General features: G+C 45.7%; 1 protein-coding gene and 1 pseudogene across 1 annotated transcript; both read right to left on the reverse strand.

Moving 5' to 3' along the window:
• Nucleotides 1–522: 522 nt before the first annotated feature.
• LOC124005486 (adaptin ear-binding coat-associated protein 1-like) lies at nucleotides 523–11,082 on the reverse strand. The gene is made up of 8 exons (XM_046314790.1): nucleotides 10,950–11,082; nucleotides 9,852–9,952; nucleotides 9,256–9,360; nucleotides 7,225–7,306; nucleotides 5,411–5,519; nucleotides 4,983–5,220; nucleotides 2,008–2,113; nucleotides 523–1,912 (listed from the first exon to the last, which is right to left on the reverse strand). The coding sequence occupies exons 1-8, from the start codon at nucleotides 11,042–11,044 to the stop codon at nucleotides 1,858–1,860; spliced, it is 891 nt and encodes a 296-aa protein (XP_046170746.1). The 5' UTR covers nucleotides 11,045–11,082; the 3' UTR covers nucleotides 523–1,857.
• A 132-nt stretch (nucleotides 11,083–11,214) lies between these two features.
• On the reverse strand, nucleotides 11,215–13,370 carry LOC124005946 (annotated as a pseudogene).
• Between the last annotated feature and the right edge of the window lie 5,110 nt (nucleotides 13,371–18,480).

Genomic DNA, 18,480 nt, shown 5'->3' on the forward strand with positions numbered 1-18,480 from the left:
TCCCTCCCGCCCTCTCCCAATAACAACACAACAGTAAAGTAAAACACTGCATCTCACAAGGACTGGAATAGTCTGACTGCATTGATACTGTCACGTTAGTTCCAGGGTTCAACGTATAGAAGACAGACAGACAGACAGACAGACAGACAGACAGACAGACAGACAGACAGACAGACAGACAGACAGACAGACAGACAGACAGACAGACAGACAGACAGACAGACAGACAGACAGACAGACAGACAGACAGACAGACAGACAGACAGACAGACAGACAGACAGACAGACAGACAGACAGACAGACAGACAGACAGACAGACAGACAGACAGACAGACAGACAGACAGACAGACAGACAGACAGACAGACAGACAGACAGACAGACAGACAGACAGACAGACAGACAGACAGACAGACAGACAGACAGACAGACAGACAGACAGACAGACAGACAGACAGACAGACAGACAGACAGACAGACAGACAGACAGACAGACAGACAGACAGACAGACAGACAGACAGACAGACAGACAGACAGACAGACAGACAGACAGACAGACAGACAGACAGACAGACAGACAGACAGACAGACAGACAGACAGACAGACAGACAGACAGACAGACAGACAGACAGACAGACAGACAGTTGTATGTACACACGCAGGGTTACTCATCCAGCAGGGCAAAAGCCGTGACCTAAATGAGTCATCTCTACCCAGAAACCCAGAGGGACTGTTTATATCACAAGGCCTAAATTATTACATCACAAGGCCTAAATCAGGCCTGTCTATCACCCCATGGGTTTAAGCCCTTCCTCACCCTCCATCGCTCCTCAGAACCCACTAATATTTCCCTTTCATCCCCTCACTCTGCTGTCCCTTCCCTCAATTAGAAAACGTTTTTCCTCTCACTCCCTCCATTTCTGTGTCAACTAACACCAGCCTCCTGTTAAAACAATGCAGCCAAGTGATCCAGATAAGTGCTCATCCCCAGCCAGCAGTGATAATGTACACAGAAGCTGCTGTTGTGCACCTCACCACTCTCCGTCAGACTGTGGTCAGACTGTGGTCCTAGTCAGACTGTGGTCAGACTAGGACCGCAATAGCCCACTAAGGGGCGCCAATAGCCCACTAAGGGGCGCCAAACAGCATGCCTGCTGTGTAAACTTACAGTAGATCAGTGTCCACTCAAAGCAGAAGCTGCTCCAAAGCACAGCTCCAGACTCACCGTGGCCTGACCTTAGCAATTAAGAGGAAAACGCAAAACTGACCTTAGATCAGATATGAGATAACTTGGTCATATACTAATGCATCCAGGCAAGCCTGTAAATCAGTTATTTCAGGCGATAATTCCAGTTGTACTGGAGATTCTAAAGGAAAATTAGCTACAACACTACCACAACAACAATGGGAATTACAAACTACTGACAATATATACATTTACAATAATATATTATGTACATTAATTAATTAATGTATTTATTTATCAAGACTATATTAGTGTGAGTCACCATCATTCCTTTCTGTACCATCTTTCATTTAAAGAGATTTGCCCTCAGTAATAAATAAATAATCTGTTGCAATAGATAGAGAGACAGAGGAAGAGAAGGGCAAGGAGAGGAGACGGGGGGAGAGAGTGTAACTTTAGGGCTGAGAGGGAAAGATGTAGAGGGAGAGGATGGTAAGGAGAGGAAGCCAGGAGAGGGGTGAAGAGAGAGAGAAATAACGAGAGAGGGAAGAGAGAGAGAAAGAGTACACCGAGGTTGAGGTGATAATATACAGTGTTCTGCTGGAGTCCTCCTCTGGTCAGGGGTTAAAGGTCAGGTGAAGGTCAAGTGAAAGGGATTGTGGGACTGCCTCAGAACTGCTGCCAGTTGGTGGAACCATCATCGTTGGCGAGAGGAGACATTGACCTGCATTATGGGGGAAAAGAGGAGAGCATTAATGGGGGGAACAGAATAATGAAAGGAGAGAGAAAAGGATGAAAGAGAAAAGATTGTCCCCTTACTTTTCTGGGGCAGAGAAGTCTCCCCACATGTCCGAGCCGCCTGCAGGGTTGGGGTTCGGCTGCACCACAGAGTTGGAGTTACTGCTGTCCAGGTCTAACAAACAGCCTGAGAACAGAGAGACAACGATCGAATTAGGAAACTAATGTAATAGGATCTCTATGGAGACAACACACATCAAACCCTTCAATACACACCCTCTACTGCTTTCTCTACATTCATACTCTAACGACAATAGCCTTTTTTCTTGGTTAGCTCATAAAACTAAAAGAAAAAACACGCAGGGCCCCATTCAATCCTTAACCTAATTACACAGTGGCATATAAAACATACACTTTAACCCTTCAGTCAAATGAATTCACAGCATGGTTTGGGGAACTGTAAAAATAGTCTTCAACAATGGTAGCAAAATGCCCTATACAGAAAAAGCAGTTACTAGGGTAACCGAACAAGATAAACAAACATATGAATCAGAAGCAGCGATATAAAAACAGGGTTGCATTCAGGAGAACACAACGCTCTGCACATAGAATTGTCTTGTATGGAGCTGAAATCTCCCCTAATCTACATGCCAGAGCAGATCTATACTGAACAAAAATATAAAACGCAACATGCAGCAATTTCAATGATTTGAATGAGTTACAGATAAGTCGCTCTGGATAAGAGCGTCTGCTAAATGACTTATATGTAAATGTAAATATACGGAAATCAGTCAATTGAAATAAATAAATGAGGCCCTAATCTAAATATTTCACAAGAGAGGCCAGGAGCACAGCCATAGGTGGGCTTGGGGGGGACATAGCCCCACCCACTTGGGAGCCAGGCCCAGCCAATCAGACAGACAGTATTTCTGACAGACAGAAATACTGCTCAATATCATCAGTTGTCCGGGTGGCTGGTCTAAGACAATCCAGCAGGTGAAGAAGCCAGATGTGGAGGTCCTGTGCTGGTGTGGGTACACGTGGTCTGCGGTTGTGAGGCCGGTTGGACGTACTGCCAAATTCTCGAAAACAGCGTTGGAGGCAGCTTATGGTAGAGAAATTAACATTAAATTCTCTGGCGACAGCTCTCGTGGAAATTCCTGCAGTCAGCATGCCAATTCCACACTCCCTCGAAACTTTAGATATCTATGGCATTTTTTTATGACAAAACTGAACATTTCAGAGTGGCCTTTTATTGTCCCCAGCACAAGGTGCACCTGTGTAATGGTATGCTGTTTAATCAGTTTCTTGATATGCCACACCTGTCAGGTGGTACGATTACAGTATCTTGGCAAAGGAGAAATGCACACTAACAGGGATGTAAACAAATTTAGAATTAAGCTATTTGTGCATATGACAATTTCGGAGATATTTTATTTCAGCTCATGAAATATGGGACCAACACTTTACATGTTGCGTTAAATTTTTTTGTTATTATATACACTATATATACAGTGCCTTGCGAAAGTATTTGGCCCCATTGAACTTTGCGACCTTTTGCCACATTTCAGGCTTCAAACAAAGATATAAAACTGTATTTTTTTGTGAAGAATCAACAAGAAGTGGGACACAATCATGAAGTGGAACGACATTTATTGGATATTTCAAAATTTTTTAACATATACAAAACAAAATACAGTTTTATATCTTTATGTTTGAAGCCTGAAATGTGGCAAAAGGTCGCAAAGTTCAAGGGGGCCGAATACTTTCGCAAGGCACTGTATACATACACAAAAGTATGTGAATATCTTTTGAAATTAGTGGATTCGGCTATGTCAGCCACACCTGTTGCTGACAGGTGTATACAATTGAGCACACATCCATGCAATCTCCATAGACAAACATTGACAGTAGAATGGACTTACTGAAGAGCTCAGTGACTTTCAATGTGGCACTGTCATAAGATGCCACCTTTCCTACAAGTCAGTTTGTCAAATTGTCAAACTTCCCTGCTAGAGCTGCCCCAGTCAACTGTAAGTGCTGTTATTGTGTATGGAAAGGTGGAAACGTCTAGGAACAACAATGGCTCAGCCGCGACGTGGTAGGCCACACAAGCTCACAGAATGTGACCGGCGAGTGCTGAAGAGCGTAGCGAGTAAAAATGGTCTGTCTTCTGTTGCAACACTCACTACCAACTTCCAAACTGCCTCTGGAAGCAACATCAGCACAGGAACGATTCGTTGGGAGCTTCATGAAATAGGTTTCCATGGCCGAGCAGCCGCACACAAGTCTAAGATCACCATGCACAATGCCAAGCGTTGGCTGGAGTGGTGTAAAGCTCACCGCCATTGGACTCTGGAGCAGTGGATATGCGTTCTCTAGAGTGATAAATACGCTTCACCATCTGGCAGTCCGACGGACGAATTTGGGTCAGGAGAACGCTACCTGCCCCAATGCATAGTGCCAACTGTCAAGTTTGGTTTAGGAGGAATAAAGGTCTGGGGCTGTTTTTCATGTTTCGGGCTAGGCCCCTTTGTTCCAGTGAAAGGAATTCCTAAAATTACAGCATACAATGACATTCTAGACGATTCTGTGCTTTCAACTTTGTGGCAAAAGTTTGGGGAAGGCCCTTTCCTGTTTCAGCATGACAATGCCACAGTGCACAAAGCGAGGTCCAGACAGAAATGGTTTGTTGAGATCGGTGTGGAATAACTTGAGTGGCCTGCACAGGGCCCTGACCTCAACCCCATCGAAGACCTTTGGGATGAATAGGAACGCCAATTGCGAGCTAGGCCTAATTGCAGAACATCATTGCCTGACCTCACTAATGCTCTTGTGGCTGAATGGAAGCAAATCCTCACAGAAAGCCTTCCCAGAAGAGTGGAGGCTGTTGTATCAGCAAAGGGGGGACCAACTCCATAATAATGCCCATGATTTTGGAATGAGATGTTCAGGGAGCAGGTGTCCACATAGATATGCACTCCATGGCCAAATGTATCTGAACAACCAGTAGCATTACACTTCGCTGATCGTGGCCCAAAATGCTCTTCACCTACCTGTGTTACTTCCCCCTGAGAGCATGTCACTTCCTGCTGAGTACGTGTTGTTTCCTCCTGAAAATGTGTCACTTCCCGCAGAGAATAAGTCTCCCCCTGAGAATAAACCTTCGTTGTCATTGGAGGAGCTTGACATAGGGGGAGGGGCTATCTTGGTGCCTCCACCGCCAGGGGGAGGAGGGAGGAGCCCAAAGCCACCAGCGCTCTGGGGGCGGGACTTGTCTCTCTTTCTGCCTTGCTGAGAGAGGAACAGAAATAGAAAGAAAGAGAGAGGTGCGACAGGTGAGAAGGAAGGAGAGGTATAGGTGTCTGCTTGACAAAGCTTATAAACAGAGCAACGTGTGCGTGCATGTTCGCTTTTTAGTTGTTAGGCGCTAACCAGATGGTACCATGGAAGGAGTATTATGGGTATGAGTTGAGGAAGTTACCCCGATATTGAGAGTGATGGTCTGTCCTTCTTTGAAACCCAGGTCCAGTTTAGGAGTGTTGTCTGGAGTCTGAGACTGCTTACTGATCTCAAGCTCCTGTTTCACCCACCTGAGAGAGAGACAGAGAGACAGAGGTAGCGAGCGAGCGAGCAGTAAACAGAGAGAAAGAATGAGAGGGAAAAAGGGACAGAGATATATAAATGATCTGTAGATATTACATTTCAAGCGTCTTTATTCTTTTGAAAAATGTTCTGTGCATAATGTTTACTCTTAATTTGTGATTGTTTATTTCACTTGCATTTGCAAGACAAAATAGATGATTGTGGACTACAGGAAGAGGAGGACAGAGCATGCCAACATTCTCATCGACGGGGCTGCAGTGGAGCAGGTTGAGAGCTTCAAGTTCCTCGGTGTCCACATCACCAACAAACTAACATGGTCCAAGCACACCAAGACAGTCGTGAAGAGGGCACGACAAAACCAATTCCCCCTCAGGAGACTGAAAATATTTGACATGGGTCTCCAGATCTTCAAAAGGTTCTACAGCTGTACCATCGAGAGCATCCTGACTGGTTACATCACTGCCTGGTATGTTAACTGCTCGGCCTCTGACCACAAGGCACTACAGAGAGAGTGCATACGGCCCAGTACATCACTGTGGCCAAGCTTCCTGCCATCCAGGACCTCTATACCAGGCGGTGTCAGAGGAAGACTCCAGCCACCCTAGTCATAGACTGTTCTTTCTGCTACCGCACAGCAAGCGGTACCAGAGCACCAAGTCTAGGTCCAAGAGGCTTCTAAAACAGCTTCTACCCCCAAGCCATAAGACTCCTGAACATCTAGGCAAATGGCTACCCAGACTATTAGCAGAGCCCCTCTCACCCCCTCTTTACACCACTGCTACTCTGTTGTCATCTATGCATAGTCACTTTAATAACTCTACCTACATGTACAAACTACCTCAACTAACTGGTGCCCCCGCACATTGACTCTGTACTGGTACTGTTACGACTTCTAGCTCCTCTCCCTGTTCGGGCGGCGCTCGGTGGTCGGCGTCGCCGGTCTACTAACCATCACAGATCCCTTTTATGTTTGTTTTGTCTTTGGTTCTTTTTCACACCTGGTTTCATTTGCGTTCATTTCTGTGTGTATAATTGTAACCCGTTGCCTGCCTCAGTTTGTGCGGGATTAGTCGTTGATTGTGAAGTGCTCGGTTAGGTATTACCGTTATTTGTTTTCACGGGTTCTGAAGTATATGAGTGTCGGAACTTTGTTTGTTCCTCCGTGCTTTGTACGTGTTTTTATTGTCGAGGGCTTTGTCCTTTTGATTCTGCCATTCCTGTGTTGGTGGACTTTCTTATTAACACGCTTCTCAGACATCCTTGCTCTCCTGCGCCTGACTCCTACACCACCTAGACGCACGTTGTCACAGGTACCCCCCTGTATATAGTCTCGCTATTGTTATTTTACTGCTGCTCTTTAATTACTTGCTACTTTTATTTCTTATTCTTATCCGTATTTTTTTTGAAACTGCAATGTTGGTTAGGGGCTCGTAAGTAAGCATTTCACTGTAGGATCTACACCTGTTGTATTCTGCGAATGTGACGAATAACATTTGATTTTGATTTGAATATAAACATATTTTCCATGTCAATAAAGCACCTTGGAATTGAATCGAGAGTTATAGAGTGAAACAGATGACAGGCCATTACTAATTCATGTCAGTTAGAAGTCAACATTGAAGCTCTGAGCTGCACTTGTTTGCTAATGTTATGAGTGTCATCTCTGTTGTGACAGCTGTAAGAGCAACACACTTAAAGTGATCCTGCAGCGCCACGTTGAAGTCAAACGAGTCTCCTCTGTCCCCGAACCCGATGCCTATGAACGCACTGCGACCTGAGAAACAGAGGCCAGAAAAGAACAACAATGTAAATTACAAATCAAATCACTTCCTACAGACACTGATCCTAAAACAGAGACATAGCACAGTGAGAAACTGATTGTGTACTCCAAATGCTGTAGTAGAATACTGTTTCATACTATACACTCAAATGATCCAAAATAAACCTTGTTATTACTGTGGTATATTACTACTACTACTACTACTACACTGAAAAAAATATAAACGCAACATGCAACAATTTCAACGATTTTATTGAGTTACAGTTCATGTAAAGAAATCAGTAAATTGAATTAAATAAACTAAGCAATAATCTATGGATTTCACATGACTGGGCAGGGGCACAGCCATGGGTTTGGCCTGGGAGGGCATAGGCCCACCCACTTGGGAGCCAAGCCCACCCACTTGGGAGCCAAGCCCACCCACTGGGGAGCCAGGTCTAGCCAATCAGAATAAGATTTCCCCCCACAAAAGGGCTTTAATACAGACAGAAATACTTCTCAGTTTCATCCGCTGTCCAGGTGACAGGTGAAGAAGACCGATATGGACGTCCTGGGCTGGCGTGGTTGAATGTGGTCTGAGGTAGTGAGTCCGGTTGGACGTCCTGGGCTGGCGTGGTTGAATGTGGTCTGAGGTAGTGAGTCCGGTTGGACGTCCTGGGCTGGCGTGGTTGAATGTGGTCTGAGGTAGTGAGTCCGGTTGGACATCCTGGGCTGGCGTGGTTGAATGTGGTCTGAGGTAGTGAGTCCGGTTGGACGTCCTGGGCTGGCGTGGTTGAATGTGGTCTGAGGTAGTGAGTCCGGTTGGACGTCCTGGACTGGCGTGGTTGAATGTGGTCTGAGGTAGTGAGTCCGGTTGGACGTCCTGGGCTGGCGTGGTTGAATGTGGTCTGAGGTAGTGAGTCCGGTTGGACGTCCTGGGCTGGCGTGGTTGAATGTGGTCTGAGGTAGTGAGTCCGGTTGGACGTCCTGGGCTGGCGTGGTTGAATGTGGTCTGAGGTAGTGAGTCCGGTTGGACGTCCTGGGCTGGCGTGGTTGAATGTGGTCTGAGGTAGTGAGTCCGGTTGGACGTCCTGGGCTGGCGTGGTTGAATGTGGTCTGAGGTAGTGAGTCCGGTTGGACGTCCTGGGCTGGCGTGGTTGAATGTGGTCTGAGGTAGTGAGTCCGGTTGGACGTCCTGGGCTGGCGTGGTTGAATGTGGTCTGAGGTAGTGAGTCCGGTTGGACGTCCTGGGCTGGCGTGGTTGAATGTGGTCTGAGGTAGTGAGTCCGGTTGGACGTCCTGGGCTGGCGTGGTTGAATGTGGTCTGAGGTAGTGAGTCCGGTTGGACGTCCTGGGCTGGCGTGGTTGAATGTGGTCTGAGGTAGTGAGTCCGGTTGGATGTCCTGGGCTGGCGTGGTTGAATGTGGTCTGAGGTAGTGAGTCCGGTGGAATGTACTGCCAAATTCTCTAAAACGATGTTGAAGGTGGCTTATGGTAGAGAAATAAACATTAAATTCTCAGGCAACAGCTCTGGTAGACATTCCTGCAGTCAGCATGCCAGTTGCACACTCCCTCAAAACTTGAGACATCTGTGGCATTGTCTTGTGTGACATTTTAGAGTGGCCATTTTTTGTCACCTGTGTAATGACGATGCTGTTAAATCAGCTTCTTGATATGCCACACCTATAAGGTAGATGGATTATCTTGGGAAAGGAGAAATGCTCACTACAAGGAATGTAAACAAATATGTGCACATTTATTTTGTGAAATAAGATTTTTGGGCGTATGGAACATCTCTGGGATCTTTTATTTCATCTCATGAAACATGGCATCAACACTTTACATGTTGTGTTTATATTTTTGTTCAGTATAATAAATACAAAAAGAAAATGTGAGAAAGTAGTGTGTGATACTTCTTTCTAATTTGGCCAGATGGTGACTAGTGATGACAACCAACAACCCACCACTCTCATCCTGGATCCGAAGCACAAAGTACCGACTGGAGTCACTGACGGTTTCTATGGCGATGCCAGGGTACTCGTCCACTGGTGCCTGTGCAAAGAGCTCCCCTGCAGAGACGGAGGGAAATTAGAACTCAGGCATTATAACTAACGGTTCGAGTCAAGAGTCAAAGGGCAAGGTGGAGAAGTTAACATAGTCCTTTCAGATCAACAAGAAGTGCCCAGGGGACCATTTGGAATTGGGCACGATGATCTTCTGACTAGAAGTGCCTTGAGGTGGGCTAGGGGCTAGGGTAGGAGTCCCCAATTACATTCAGCAGTGGGACAATTTTTCCTTGAGCGGATGCTCGGAACATAGTTATAAATAATTTGCACACTGCAAATTGACCGCAAGAAACAGATATAGTATTTGACAAAAACAGAATCATTTCAAACCTTGATTACATTGGGATACGATCACATATGCCTCTCTATTTATGCGTGAGAATACTTGGGAACAGATTTCCTACATTAAAATGACTTTGATCTCTTCCTGGTGATTTTACAGTCTTTTATGTCCATGAACAGAAATGATTGTTTGTAAAGATTTGGCCTCTCACCAGAGATCTTGTCCTCCAGTTTGATGAAAGCCACTTTTCCCCGAGCCGTCACTCTCATGCGGCCTGTCCAATCAGGGGCGTCCAGCTTCCAATCCGCAGCCCTGAGGGCGACACAGACAGCCAATCAGACATGAGACTGACTGTATAGGGGTGTGTGTGAGAAAGAGGGAGACCATGTTGATAGCCAACCACCACACTTTGCTACTGAAATGAGAGTGTCTGAGCTGGTGACTGAGCTGGTGACTGGGCTGGTGACTGGGCTGGCAGTTCACCAGACCTGGGGTGGAATACCTCCTCATTATTATTACTCACTACATCACACAACAGACTCAGCTTTGTGCGTGGTCATGGCACGTTACTGGTGGTCAGCCAATCAGCTCCCAGGTGACAGATACAGTATGGAGCGCTGTCCAATCAGCATGGAGACTGGATCACGTTAAAACACCAGCCAATGAACAAATGGGTAAACACAATATAGTCACATTGCCAAACATAGACTGTACCCTAACAGGACTGAAGTCACTGTCAACAAGAGATCCTTTAACGAACCCTGTTCAGAAAGTAACAGGATAGGCGACAACAGAGAAAATGCCCAGATAATCCTCAAAGGGAGTAAAAATCTCACCTAATCCTCTGGACCTTTAAATACCGTAGTATCTGTTATAGCCTTTCATTCAACATTCGCCCCAAATAAGAGTGCAGTCAAAGCGCATTTTATAAAACGGGGACACGACACAGTCACGTTTTCGCACTGAAAACAGGATTCCGTGTCATTCATTGTCTGATACCGAAAGGTGGACATCAATAATGACAGGTGTATTCTCCCGATCCATCCCACCACGCACAACTTTGACATCTGGTGGTAGACTATTCCTCCCCAACCAGTTTGCCGAGTAAACCACCTTAGAAAAAGCTATTGAGTACTGCAAAGGCAACAGAGACGAGCATTATAGCCTTTATATGGGCTATGCATTGCCTTGATGTGGGGACAAGAGCTTTGCCTACGGGGAGGTTGATATATCGCCGCATCAACAATGGATGCTGGAGTCAGACCAGGGCAAGGTCACCGGTTGATGGTGACGGAACCGTGTCTCTTACCTGACTCCCCGGTTCGATGCCCGCGGCGGGATTCGGTAAACGTTGACGTCAGGTTTTACACACAGGATCGACTCGTATTCGCCCTCGGTCGCCATCTTGACTTTAATTCAATCGGTGTGTGGTGATCGTGCACGTTAACGGGTGCGAGACCGTAATACACTGTGTATTTGCGCACATGAAGCGTTCACATCCATTTCTAATGTAATTTATCCAGATTAATCAACCATTGTCAGTGATAGTTTAGAGATCATTGTAATCAATTAGCCTACGTTTTATTTGGTTGTTTATCGTTGGCTATGTGAGAGATAAAGAGCTGGTCAAATTTAAATAGAGGATAGGATAATGTCAACACAAAACGACTCAATCACAGTTGGAGGGAATGATTTAATGGATGTGTTACAAGACAGTGATAATGTTACAAAGGGTAAAAATGTAAATCCCATGGATTAAATAACAGTATATAAACACATTATTGAGTTGTACAGATGACCTGTTTCAGTTATTATTATTTACTTTACCGTGATAGATTAAAGTTACATTTACAGTATAACACTGACACCAGTGGGAGGAGCAGAAATAATATAGCTCTAACTCAAGGGTACAGTGTGTGTGTGTGTGTGTGTGTGTGTGTGTGTGTGTGTGTGTGTGTGTGTGTGTGTGTGTGTGTGTGTGTGTGTGTGTGTGTGTGTGTGTGTGTGTGTGTGTGTGTGTGTGTGTGTGTGTGTCCTACCTGGAGGATGTCATTAAGTTTCCTGGCCAGTTGAACAGAGTTCTGATGCAGTCCGCCCCAGGCCTTAAACACACGCTGTCTGCAAGCTACAAAGGTCTGCCAACAGTAGACAACAGTAGAAATAGTCTACAGGGAATAGACAGAATTATAATGAGAGACGTACTCACACACACCCTCTCTACCTTCATAGTTCATGACAGTGATCCCCGGCTCTCTGCAGCATGCGGAGACCCTCTCTCGCACTGCTGTCCTCCTGGAGACGTAGATCCTGAGGCGGAGGTTGGGGGTCTGGCTGAGGAACTGGGCCAGCCTGTAGAAGCAGTCTGAGCAGGGGGACCAGGAACAGAACCAGGTGACTGAGTAACACAGTCCCACACTGTCTGGAGCTCCATAACCCCACAGGCAGGGACACCGGGCGCCTGCTTCCATGAGGCGCAGGAACAGAACCAGGTGACTGAGTAACACAGTCCCACACTGTCTGGAGCTCCATAACCCCACAGGCAGGGACACAGGGCGCCTGCTTCCAGGAGGCGCAGGAACAGCAGCTGGGGGGTGGAAGGAAAGAGCATGATGGAGGTGTGTGAGAAAAGGAGAGGGTGAGGAATGAGTGAGAGATAGTGATGGAAATAGGGGAGGAAGTGAGAGGGATGAGGGAGAGTGAGTGATGGAGGTAGGTGAGGAATGAGGGAGAGATAGTGATGGAAATAGGGGAGGAAGTGAGAGGGATGAGGGAGAGTGAGTGATGGAGGTAGGTGAGGAATGAGGGAGAGATAGTGATGGAAATAGGGGAGGAAGTGAGAGGGATGAGGGAGAGTGAGTGATGGAGGTAGGTGAGGAATGAGGGAGAGATAGTGATGGAAATAGGGGAGGAAGTGAGAGGGATGAGGGAGAGTGAGTGATGGAGGTAGGTGAGGAATGAGGGAGAGATAGTGATGGAGGTAGGTGCGGAATGAGGGAGAGATAGTGATGTAAATAGTGGAGGAAGTGAGAGGGATGAGGGAGAGTGAGTGATGGGAGGTAGGTGAGGAATGAGGGAGTGATGAGGATAGGTGAGGAAGGTAGACAGGTGAGGAATGAGGGAGAGAGTGATGGATGTAGTTGAGGAAGAGAGAGAGAGAGGGAATGACTGAGGGAGAAAGATGTAGATAGAGAGAAAGGAGAGGTAATGCATGGATAGAGAGTGGAGAGTAGAATGAGGGGAAAGAGAGTGATGAAGACAGGGGAAGGAAATAAAGAAAATGGGAGAGATAGGAAATATATAACGACGGATGACAGATGATAACATTTGTTTCATGTTTCCTCCTCTCCTCTCCTCTCCTCTCCTCTCCTCTCCTCTCCTCTCCTCTGCTCTCCTCTCCTCTCCTCTCCTCTCCTCTCCTCTCCTCTCCTCTCCTCTCCTCTCCTCTCCTCTCCTCTCCTCTCCTCTCCTCTCCTCTCCTCTCCTCTCCTCTCCTCTCCTCTCCTCTCCTCTCCTCTCCTCTCCTCTCCCTACTCTCTCCCCTCCCTCTTCTCCCTCTCCTCTCCTCTCCATGACAGCCGGACCGGTTGCGCAGGTGTCCAAAGTCGAAGGAGAGTGAGTTTGCACCCACCTGCCTCTTGACCACGATGCACAGGTAGGTTTCGTGTCGGCCCTTGGCCCAGCGCATGTTCTTATAGTGGTAGATAAACTTCTTCTGGGCCAACAGAACACAGACACAGAAAGTAGGTTTTCACTGAAATAAGTAGTAGAGATGAATGCTACATCTATTTTTATACACAAACTGAGGCAGGCCTATGGTGAAAATGTGAATGGTTATAGCCACTACTATTGCTTTTCCCTCCTCTGCCCCTATAGTGTCTTTTCTGGTGTGGAAAAGCCATATATTCTGGTTATGAGGACTGCACTAACTACTCAACACTTTCCTCTTCTTCTTTCACAAAATCACAGGTTTGGTTAACCGTCTGTCAATGAACTGGTGTCTAACAAACTGGCCCTGGTTCTCTCAGTCTCAGTTTGAATCAGAGAGCTTTCAGTGAAACTAGCGAAAGCTATTCAATACATTGTTGTCATCATCACTGAAACTTCTGATTGTGCTGCATAAGAGAAAGATGACAGAAGTGGTTTCATAAAGCATCATCAATAATAAATAGGACAGCAATCACCAATTGGCAGGGATTAGTTTTAAAAATGTACCATGCATCAGTTGATCCCGTCATGTGATATTATATCATATACCTTTTCTCAACTCATTAAACAATGAATACAACAAAAACAGATGTTCATTTTACTCACCTGTCAAATTTGTTGATCATTTCAGAAGCCTAATTTGTCTCACACAGTCAATCAGGCGAGAGCGAGTGGTGTGATGAGTGTGGGGGGAGGAGGGAAGGGAAGGAGGGGACAGGGTAGATACAGTGCCTTGCAAAAGTATTCGGCCCCCTTGAACTTTGCAACCTTTTGCCACATTTCAGGCTTCAAACATAAAGATATAAAACTGTATTTTTTTGTGAAGAATCAACAACAAGTGGGACACAATCATGAAGTGGAACGACATTTATTGGATATTTCAAACTTTTTTAACAAATCAAAAACTGAAAAATTGGGCGTGCAAAATTATTCAGCCCCTTTACTTTCAGTGCAGCAAACTCTCTCCAGAAGTTCAGTGAGGATCTTTGAATGATCCAATGTTGACCTAAATTACTAATGATGATAAATACAATCCACCTGTGTGTAATCAAGTCTCCGTAAAAATGCACCTGCACTGTGATAGTCTCAGAGGCCCGTTAAAAGCGCAGAGAGCATCATGAAGAACAAGGAACACACCAGGCAGGTCCGAGAAACTGTTGTGAAGAAGTTAAAAGCCGGATTTGGATACAAAAAGATTTCCCAAGCGTTAAACATCCCAAGGAGCACTGTGCAAGCGATAATATTGAAATGGAAGGAGTATCAGACCACTGCAAATCTACCAAGACCTGGCCGTCCCTCTAAACTTTCAGCTCATACAAGGAGAAGACTGATCAGAGATGCAGCCAAGAGGCCCATGATCACTCTGGATGAACTTCAGAGATCTACAGCTGAGGTGGGATACTCTGTCCATAGGACAACAATCAGTCGTATATTGCACAAATCTGGCCTTTATGGAAGAGTGGCAAGAAGAAAGCCATTTCTTAAAGATATCTATAAAAAGTGTCGTTTAAAGTTTGTCACAAGCCACCTGGGAGACACACCAAACATGTGGAAGAAGGTGCTCTGGTCAGGTGAAACCAAAATTGAACTTTTTGGCAACAATGCAACAAGTTATGTTTGGCGTAAAAGAAACACAGCTCATCACCCTGAACACACCATCCCCACTGTCAAACATGGTGGTGGCAACATCATGATTTGGGCCTGCTTTTCTTCAGCAGGGACAGGGAAGTTGGTTAAAATTGATGGGAAGATGGACGTAGCCAAATACAGGACCATTCTGGAAGAAAACCTGATGGAGTCTGCAAAAGACCCGAGACTGGGACAGAGATTTGTCTTCCAACAAGACAGTGATCCAAAACATAAAGCAAAATCTACAATGGAATGGTTCAAAAATAAACATATCCAGGTGTTAGAATGGCCAAGTCAAAGTCCAGACCTGAATCCAATCGAGAATCTGTGGAAAGAACTGAAAACTGCTGTTCACAAATGCTCTCCATCCAACCTCACTGAGCTCGAGCTGTTTTGCAAGGAGGAATGGGAAAAAAATTCAGTCTCTCAATGTGCAAAAGGTGGCGCTACAAAGTATTAAGGGGGCTGAATAATTTTGCACGCCCAATTTTTCAGTTTTTGATTTGTTCAAAATTTTTGAAATATCCAATAAATGTCGATCCACTTCATGATTGTGTCCCACTTGTTGTTGATTCTTCAGAAAAAATACAGTTTTATATATTTTGTGTTTGAAGCCTGAAATGTGGCAAAAGGTCGCAAAGTTCAAGGGGGCCGAATACTTTCGCAAGGCACTGTATCTCCTTCACATAGAATTTAACAGGCTGTTAATTGTAGCCTGTGGAATGTTGTCCCACTCTTCTTCAATGACTGTGTGAAGTTGCTGGATATGGGCGGGAACTGGAACACGCTGTCGTACACGTTGATCCAGAGCATCCCAAACATGCTCAATGGGTGACATGAATATGGAGGCCATGGAAGAACTGGGACATTTTCAGCTTCCAGGAATTGTATACAGATCCTTGTGACATGGGGTCATGCATTATCATGCTGAAACCTGAGGTGATGGTGGTGGATGAGTGGCATGACAATGGGCCTCAGGATCTCAACCCAGTATCTTTGTGCATTCAAATTGTCATCGATAAAATGCAATTGTTTGTTGTCCGTAGGTTATGCCTGTCCATACTATAACCCCACCGCCACCATGGGGCACTCTGTTCACAACGTTGACATCAGACAACCGCTCACCCACACAACGCCATACACACTGCCTGCCATCTGCCCGGTACAGTTGAAACCGGCACCCATCCGTGAAGAGCACACTTCTCCAGCGTGCCAGGGGCCATCGAAGGTGAGCATTTGCCCACTGAAGTCAGTTACGACACCGAACTGTAGTCAGGTCAAGACCTTGGTGAGGACACCGAGCACGCAGATGAGCTTCCCTGAGATGGTTTCTGATAATTCTTTGTTTTGCAAACCCACAGTGTCATCTGTGGCATTATGTTGTGTGACAAAACTGAACATTTTAGAGTGGCCTTTTATTGTCCCCAGCACAAGGGGCACCTGTGTAATGATCATGCTGTTTAATCAGCTTCTTGATATGATATGCCACACCTGTCAAGTGGATGGATTATCTTGGCAAATGAGAAATGCTCACTAACAGGGATGTGAACAAATTGGTGCACAACATTTGAGAGAAATAAGCTTTTTGTGCAAATGGAAAATGTCTAAGATCTTTTATTTCAATTCATGAAACATGGGACCAAGTTGCATTTATGTTTTTGTTCAGTATAGTTATACGACATAGATATAGTCCTTGAGTTGATTATGACTAATTAGAGAACCACAAGAAACAAATCCGTTTCACAATGCAGGAAACACAAAGTAATTATAGTGACCACACATGAGTCCAGGAGTGTTTGACGTGATTTGTAACCTTTTGATTTTCTCACATACGTCAGTAAAATCAGCCAAATGGGTGGAAATTTCCAAAGGAGCTTCGCTCGCTCCCCCAGCCAGTCACCCAACCAGTCACCCAGCCAGTCACTCAGCCAGTCACCCAACCCTCCACTCTGGTTTTCCCAGATCATAAAAAATGAAAACTTCCAGATACCTTCTCGCCTTGATGCAGACTGGGTTTTACCACCCTTCCTCGTTCCACTCCTCCCTCCTTTCCTTCCCTCCTCCCCCCCGTCACCGTTTCCAGGGGGTAGACATGGGCATCCCCCATAACCCAGAGGCCCTGACACCTATACCTCTGACTTGTGTTGTGTGAGTGTGTTTGCACGTGTCATATTTGTGTTTTCCCAAAGTGTGTCAATCATAGAAAACGTAGGAGCTGTGAGTGACCTCTCACCCCAGGTTTCCCTCTCTGCTCCACCACCGCAGTGTGTGGCTCTCTCCCCTTACCCACAGTGTGTATAATATATATATATATTCAGACCAACCAGCCTTTGAACCATGAGATGTTGTCATCCATCCTCCTCCATAGACGAGGGTGTGTTCACTCTCTCTCCGGCTTTGTTCTGTGCCGTCGTTCTGTCTGTTTTTGCTCCGGCCTGGTCCCGTTCACTGCAGCTGCACGCATCCTGTGCCTCTGTTTCCCATGACTCCCCACTCCCCTCTCCCTCTCATGCACTCTGTGGTTTGGGGAATTCACTGTTTCCCAGGGTGGGTGTATTTGGAGCTCATCTGTACTGTGTGTGTGTGAGTGTGAGTGTGTGTTTGTTTGGCTTGTGGAGCCCATCTGTGTGAGTGTGTCATAATTATGATCTTTACACATCATCTGGAACGGATTTATCCACTGCCATTTACGTACCAACCGCCGGTGGTGCCGTGCCCCAACATCAAGATATACACTCGTCTGCAATGTTTGTCTGTGTATGTGTGTATGTGTCTGTGTGTATGTATCTATCTGTGTGTGTATGTATCTATCTGTGTGTGTATGTCTCTGTGTGGATATGTGTCTGTGTGTGTATGTCTCTGTGTGTGTATGTGTCTGTGTGTGTATGTCTCTGTGTGTCTGTGTGTGTATGTGTCTGTGTGTGTATGTGTCTGTGTGTGTATGTCTGTATGTGTCTGTGTCCGTGTGTATGTGTCTGTGTGTATGTGTCTGTATCTATCTGTATCTATCTGTGTGTGTATGTCTCTGTGTGTGTATGTCTCTGTGTGTATATGTCTCTGTGTGTGTATGTCTCTGTGTGTGTATGTCTCTGTGTGTATGTGTATGTATGTCTCTGTGTGTATGTGTATGTATGTCTCTGTGTGTGTATGTCTCTCTGTGTGTATGTGTCTGTGTTTGTATGTCTCAGTGTGTGTATGTGTCTGTGTGTGTATGTCTCTGTGTGTGTATGTCTCTGTGTGTGTATGTCTCTGAGTGTGTGTATGTATGTCTCTGTGTGTATATGTCCGTGTGTGTGTATGTGTCTGTGTGTGTATGTGTCTGTGTGTGTATGTGTCTGTGTGTGTATGTGTCTGTGTCTGTATGTGTCTGTGTGTGTATGTGTCTGTGTATGTATGTGTCTGTGTGTATGTCTGTGTGTGTATATGTGTCTGTGTATGTATGTGTCTGTGTGTATGTCTGTGTGTGTATGTCTCTGTGTGTGTATGTGTACGTGTGTGTATATGTC

This window comes from Oncorhynchus gorbuscha, linkage group LG19 (genome assembly GCF_021184085.1).
Source record: "Oncorhynchus gorbuscha isolate QuinsamMale2020 ecotype Even-year linkage group LG19, OgorEven_v1.0, whole genome shotgun sequence".
NCBI classification, from domain to species: domain Eukaryota; kingdom Metazoa; phylum Chordata; class Actinopteri; order Salmoniformes; family Salmonidae; genus Oncorhynchus; species Oncorhynchus gorbuscha.